The sequence below is a fragment of the Gymnoscopelus microlampas genome (assembly GCF_963454915.1).
Source record: "Gymnoscopelus microlampas genome assembly, chromosome: 8".
Classification (NCBI taxonomy): domain Eukaryota; kingdom Metazoa; phylum Chordata; class Actinopteri; order Myctophiformes; family Myctophidae; genus Gymnoscopelus; species Gymnoscopelus microlampas.
In genome coordinates, this window is record NC_139945.1 from 26,342,113 (window position 1) to 26,349,509 (window position 7,397).

The window sequence follows — 7,397 nt, forward strand, 5'->3', positions numbered from 1 at the left end:
GGGCAAATAAATATCAATTTGGGGGTCCTTGAGATTAAAATGCTTTGACAACCATTGAGCAAAGCCTAATATATACTCTGCAGTACGATGGTGTCGCTTACCTAAAATAACGGATTCTATTAAGCCAGTGGTTCCCAAACATTTTAGCTCAAGAGTAAGAGCCAAAAGAGAAATTAAACGTTTGCCCTGGACCCAAACTAGTGAAAATAGCAGATCTACAAGCTCACAACGCCTTCATTGTTTTCCAATTCATGGAATTTCTTAGATTTTTATTTTCATGTTTTAATGTTTGAAATTCTTTTAAGTTTTTAATAATTAAAACCAAAATGTAAACAATGAAACAAAAAAGAAATTACGGCATATTTATTTACTCGTGACCCATAAAAAGTGGTCCGCGACCCAAACATGTGTCTCGACCCAGTGTTTGGGAAACAGTGTATTAAGCGACACCCTTGCGCAATGGGAGTATAAATTCAATCCTTTTTGTGATTTATAGTGCTTTCCCATTTTTCTTCTGCCCCCCCCCCTCCTCTCTCTCTCTCTCTCTCTCTCTCTCTCTCTCTCTCTCTCTCTCTCTCTCTCTCTCTCTCTCTCTCTCTCTCTCTCTCTCTCTCTCTCTCTCTCTCTCTCTCTCTGCCCCTTGTTATAGGGCTAAATGTAATAATTAAAATCCAGGGTTAAGCACCAGCCATTAATATTGCAAAGGCCCCTCATGGGATATTGTTTTTCTGCGGTTGTTGTCACTCTGAGAGGAATTACACGTGCCCTCAACAAGCAGCTGTCAATCACCCTGCTGGGCTCTAATTAATTTCTGTTAATTCCCATAGGTCTGGTTCCAGAACCGAAGAGCCAAATGCAGAAAGCAGGAAAACCAGCTACATAAAGGTATCATATATTTAATGTGCTGGTTTTTGTTTGTTTTTTCAGTATAGGCTATTATTAGAAAAATGTCTAACATTTCTTGCAATGTGATACAAATTGTCTGTCAATGAATATGATGAAAAGAATGACACGTTTGTCGAACCAAAATAGGTTAACTTAAAGGACCACTTCACCCATTATCCACCTATCTTCATATAATGGGTCTTCTCTCTAATGCTCATGATAATAAAATAATAATAATAATAATAATAAATAATAAAAAAAGAAGAAGATATATATCCTCTTTTACACAAAAGAAACTGTTTCTGTAAATATCAATATAACCACGGAATGTCGTGCATGCGTAAAATGCACCTTTTACAATATACCAAGCACAGCCCTCCTCATCGCACAATTAGCAGTTGTTTAAATAATGGTTTGATTTAATTTGTGATATCATGTCAGACATATCAACAGCATCAGATATTAAAGGCGATATATAGCGTTTTTAATAGCTACATTTGGGCAATATGACACGCAGGCCTCGCCTCATCCATGGCCATTATTATTGAGACTTAATTTCGCTCTTTCTTGGATCAGTGGTTCCCAAACCTTTTAGCTCGAGATCCAAAAGAGAAATTTGATGTCTGCCCAGGACCCAAGCTAGTGAAAATAGCAGATCTACAAGCTCACATGCAACGATCAGCTATTTTCACTACTAATACATTTCTTTATTTATATATTTTGAAATCATATATATGTTTTAAATGTATCAAATTTTACTCGCGACCCATACAAAATGGTCCGCGATCCACACATGGGTCCCGACCCACTGTTTTGGAACCAGTGGTTTTTAGATAGAATGAATATTCAACGCATACTAATAATCACTGCCTCTCTGTTTTCCAGGAGTTCTGATTGGAGCGGCGAACCAGTTTGAAGCTTGTCGTGTAGCGCCATATGTCAACGTGGGGGCCTTGAGGATGCCGTTCCAACAGGCAAGTGGCTCTGAAGCCTGCAGTCTGTAGACTAGAGAACCCATCCCAGAACTGCTGTCCTGGCACAGGCCTGTTGGCACAGGCCCCGTCCAGCGCTATGGGGGTGGTGGTGGTTGTGGTGTGTGTGTGGGGAGGGGGGGGCAGTTCCAATCTAGGGGGTTACAACTCAACTCTCATTGTGCCAACACAGCCTTAGATTATAACACGCTAATTGGAAAATACCCTCAATTGGTTTTTATGGCTCTTTCAAGAGCCTGTATGTCTATTTTATTCAAAACAAAACGAGGGGTGTGTTTTCATGGATAGGCTATACAGGATAGGTGGGCACTATAGGGACATCTGGGCACCTCAAAACATTGTCTATTTTGTCCAAAATAAAACATAAAATCTATATTAAGTAATGTAAAGTATACATGATGTGAACATGCACTGTACATCATTATCAGACTTAATTTTATCCTTCGACTTCTTGTTTATGCCCCAAAATGACTGGTTATACAGGTTTTGTAACAATTTGTAGAAATGTTAGACCTTAATTGTCGAATGTGTAAGCATGTTCTAATCATCTATACTTTTTTCAAATATTAGATTTTTTAGCATTTTGGACAAAATAGCCAATTTTACATCGAGGTGCCCAGATGTCCCTAGTGCCCACCTATCATGTTACCTTTTTATTCAAAGCAAAACGAGGGGTGTGTTTTCATATATCAGTTTCCTGATGCTAGATGGGTTTGATGTGTTAGTCCCACGTTGGATAACCGCTCCTCTCGTACAGGCTGCCTAAAATTCACCTGGACATTTGGGCTTAATTTACACATGATGATATGCATCCATAGCTTGTAGATCAAGCGACCATCGACGGAGAAGTGTATAATTGAGACATTAGTATAACCTCAATCGAACCATACTTGTCAAATAAACTTAATCATAGATTGTTTAACTAATCTGTCATACGAAAATAGCCGATGTGTGCAAGCTCAGAGAAGCTAGTGTGTTCCATCAGAGGCAGTTTGTAGATCTGCTATTTTCGCCACGCAACTCCAGTGTATGACGTGCATCAATTAAGGAATGGTATGGGTTACACCAGATTGATACCCTCTCGGTGTCAAATGAACACTAAGTATTTCACAGTTACATTTGGGTCAGGCATAAATAATGGAATGGGGGGGGGGGGGGGGTCCTTGAAATTCAAAAAGGTTGAGAACCTGGCCTATATGACATGACCCAAAATAGGGACGCCAGGGTTAATGTGGTTAATTAACCAATTAAGCTCTCGCCAGTAAACTGGACCGGCTCTGTACTTGGACAGCTTTTTTCCATATACACACCAAATCTCTCGCCAAACAGCCGATCTACAAGCTCTCAACACTTTGCCATTGCAAACACATTCTCACAGATAGGCGTCAGTGATTGCCGGCCGCTCTGTCATTTTACCTGATAGCAGCCTTATAGGCTAGTAACTGCAATCTCCCGCGATCGATTCCCACCTCTCCACACGTTTTTGTGAGGTTAGGGTTAGGATTAAGTTTAGGTTTTAGGCATATTTTTGGTCAACATGCAACATTGCCATGGCGTCCCTATGTCAAAACTTGACTTTCAAGGCGTCCCACTCCCATCATGGCAGGGCTACTGACAGAGCTGCAAAATGTGACGCCTTGGCCACGCATGTGTCGTTAACTTGTAGATCTGCTATTTCTGGCTAATGTTTCCCCCCAGAATATGGATGCTGGGGTTCAAGTGGTTAATTAAGTTTTTTTAATTAAAGTTAATTGTGTTGTTCTCCCCTCCCCCCTCTCTCCCATCCTCCGTGCGTCCTATAGGATAGTCATTGCAACGTGCCGCCCTTCTCCTTTCAGGTGCAGGCGCAACTGCAGCTGGACAGCGCCGTGGCGCACGCGCACCACCACCTGCACTCGCACCTGGCGGCGCACGCGCCCTACATGATGTTCCCGGCCCCGCCCTTCGGCCTGCCCCTGGCCACGCTGGCCGCTGAGTCAGCGGCGTCGGCCGCCTCGGCGGTGCAGGCCGCCGCCGCGGCCGCCGCCGTCTCCAAGAACACCAACAAGAACTCCAGCATCGCCGACCTGAGGCTCAAGGCCAAGAAGCACCAGGCGGCGCTGGGCCTGTGACTGGAGGCCGCGTCCGGCCTGCGGGGTGACCCGCGGCTGTGACGCACCAAATTAAAACACGTCTCCAAGACGCACAGGGGCGCAACCAGCATCTCCATAAGACCCACTTCATTGTCTCTATAGACTGAAGACATGGTTTTACTTCGTCGCACAGCGGTGTCGCGCGCCGAGGATAGCAGACCTATTCGGCTGCGTTGCATAGTTGTTCTCAACCAGTGGGTCGAGAACCCCAGTGGGGTCCCCACATGATTTTTTTGGGGTCCCCAGACGACAGTGAAGGACTTTTAAGAAAAGAAAGGAAGAAAATACCATTACTGCATCAAAATCAACCGTAATCAACAAACTACACTATAACTGGTCAAACAGTTGCCAAATTGTCAAATAATATAAGAAAGAGGCTTGTAGATCTGCTATTTTCACAATATTTATCTGTGGAACCGATGTAATGCCTCAACTCCTACATTCCAAGTGCTTATCAGGGCAGGGGTCCCCAGTTCAAATATGATTATTTTGGGGGGTCACGGCCTGAAAATGTTGAGAACCACTGCTATACAAGCTATAGGTCTGCTATCCTCGGGCCGTTCTAGGCGCGCGACACATCGCGCGACGGAGCAACCTGTCTGGTCTGTGTGACAACCTGTCTTATCTGTGTGACAACCTGTCTGGTCTGTGTGACAATGACAAAAATAAAAATAAAAACGTCTCCAAGACGCACAGGACGCAAAGTGTCTCCGAACTGAAGACCTACTTCATTGTCTGACTGAGAGTCATCATTGAACTGAGCATCAGAAACAAAACACATCGCTTACAAAGTGAAAAAACAAAACAAAATCAAGGACGATATTTATGTATTCTTTTTTTTCTAAATGAAGGACATTGTATAACTATAGAAAATATAGGCTATTTATGAGATCAAGAAAAGCAAAGATTAAAAAAAAGACTGTGAAAATGATCCAATAGTCAATCTTTTGGACGCCAAATGGGAATGGATTTGGGAGGCCCCTCATACCGCACGACAGTGACATTATGGAGGACAAGACAGGACAGGACAGGACAGGACAGGACAGGACAGGACTGGACTGGACTGGACTGGACAGGATGGATGGATGCTGCTGGGACAAGTTCGATTCTTTGTGAAACAAGGCGAACCATTCTGCACTTGTTTTATGTTTGGTTTTCTTGTTATTATTATATTATGTCATTTCTTGAAACTATAAAGAGGCTGGCCTCGTTATGTTGTTTCAGAAAGAAGAAAAAAAAAACATTTCCCGTGTAAAAAAAAGGAAAGGACAAAAACGTGGTGGAAGTTATGAAGAATAGAAAGACATTTTACCACCGTTTCTTTTTTGGTGAAGAAGTTCTATTCTATGTTTCTTTTGGTCCAACTTTGAAAAATGGCCTCGGCAGTGTTTGCATGCATGGAGGACGTAATCTGAGCCATGCAATTCAATTCTACACCCCTTCTTTCTGTCTCTGTCGCTGTCTCTGTCTCTGTCTCTGTGTGTGTCTCTCTCTCTCTCTCTCTCTCTCTCTCTCTCTCTCTCTCTCTCTCTCTCTCTCTCTCTCTCTCTCTCTCTCTCTCTCTCTCTCTCTCTCTCTGTGTGTGTGTGTGTGTGTGTGTGTGTGTGTGTGTGTGTGTGTGTGTGTGTGTGTGTGTGTGTGTGTGTGTGTGTGTGTGTGTGTGTGTGTGTGTGTGTGTGTGTGTGTGTGTCTCTCTCTCTCTCTCTCTCTCTCTCTCTCTCTCTCTCTCTTTAGACAGAGGAAGGCGCAACTTCCACTTGAATGTTAAGCCTGATGTATACGTCGTCGTACGACGGTGTATAAATCAGCACTAAATAGGGCCTAATAATAATAATAGGCCCATATTGTCTGGTGGTCCCTGACTGGTGCTGTGAATGACTGTGTTATTATGAGTAAAACGGAAAAATATATAGGCTCCACGATAACAGAAATGTGAGATTATTATTAATTTGTCCTATATTATTGTTCCATGAGCTTCATTTGTTTCGTCACGAGAATCCAGCCAGTGTCCACATTTGCAAGATAATTCGTACTTCTTTTAAAGGGAGAAACACTATAATATGCCATTTTTACCAGAGTGAGTTAATGAATAACTTCTTGGGCCAATAACAGTAGAACTGTAAAGCTAGATGGTACCGACGTACAGGCACGTGTAAAATATGTTAATAACACAAAAAACATGCATTATTTTTTATTATTATTTAGTGGCTTTATGAATGCCTTGTGGGGGAATAATGTTTATTTTGTATTTTACTTTTATTTCCGTGTATTAAAAAAAAAAACATGTGCTTTTTCTGTATGTAATTTTGATGTTTTTTTTTATAACCGTGAAAATGATATGGACCTGACTCTGAGGCACGGGTTTCTAAAGAAAGAAAGAAAGAAAAAAAAATCCACATAAATTGTTTTTACTTTTTTTCCCCACCACTTTATGTGAAACGTGAACTCACCTGAACAAAAAAAAATGTTTTTCGTTCATAAAATAAATCAACAGAAGTTTCTTTTATGAGTTGAAATGTAGCCTACTTTTTTTTTCTTTCAATAACAAACATAATATCGTCTCTGTCGGGCAGAAACCTCTTATCTCCATATTTTAACTTTTTGTGTTTTTTCCGTAAATTATTGATCAACTAAAGCGTCCCGCAAAAGCATCAAAAGTAGCAGATCTGCAAGCTCGTTTTGAGCTTGTAGATCTGCTACTTTTGATGTAAATCGGCTACTTTTGCTATTTTTTCTATGTAGATCTGCTACTTTTTATTTGTATTTATCTATGTAGATCTATGGTATGTTATTATTATTATTACATTGATTGTTCCTGGTAAACCTTTTTGTGGGCTACACAGGCCGATTAATAATTCATGCTTGTTGCTATAGGTCTTTTGATAAGGTGCAGTTATGACAGGGCCGTTTAGCAGGGAACATGGTGCCTGTTGCCAAATCAATGCATTATTCATGCTGTCGTCATGGAGCATTTGGAGAGGATGGACTCGTCATTTACAATAACAAGATAGAAAAAAAAACACAGATAAAGGGATGGGAAGAGAAGCCCTTTCATTGCTCCACTGATAACGTTCTCGTTCTGCAGCATATAATTCCATCCAACCATTTCAATATTTCATAATTCATAATAATAATAATAATAATAATACAATTTCATAATTCCATCCAAACACTCCAATAGTGGCCACAGTTTAAAAAAAAACAATAATATATGAATGCATCCAATCCGGGAAAGCATCTGTGTCATTTTAGATTTTTAGCTGTAACCATTATTTTATACTTTGGCCTTTCAAAAAATACAAGCTCATAGCGCAGCACCAAGTGCAGTGCAATGAGCTTGTATATTTTATATATATATATGTATTTTCAAATCGTGAACATCTTTGAA

The 7,397-nt window shown here is 41.0% G+C and overlaps 1 protein-coding gene across 1 annotated transcript in view; it reads left to right on the forward strand.

Annotated features, from left to right (window-relative positions):
* The window catches only part of shox2 (shox homeobox 2), a 12,909-nt gene extending 7,338 nt beyond the window's left edge, over positions 1 to 5,571 (forward strand). The window contains 3 exon segments of the mRNA XM_084063810.1: positions 828 to 885; positions 1,771 to 1,859; positions 3,680 to 5,571. Coding sequence (XP_083919936.1) covers positions 828 to 885; positions 1,771 to 1,859; positions 3,680 to 3,988 — 456 coding nt within the window. The 3' untranslated portion in view covers positions 3,989 to 5,571.
* The last annotated feature ends 1,826 nt before the right edge of the window (positions 5,572 to 7,397 follow it).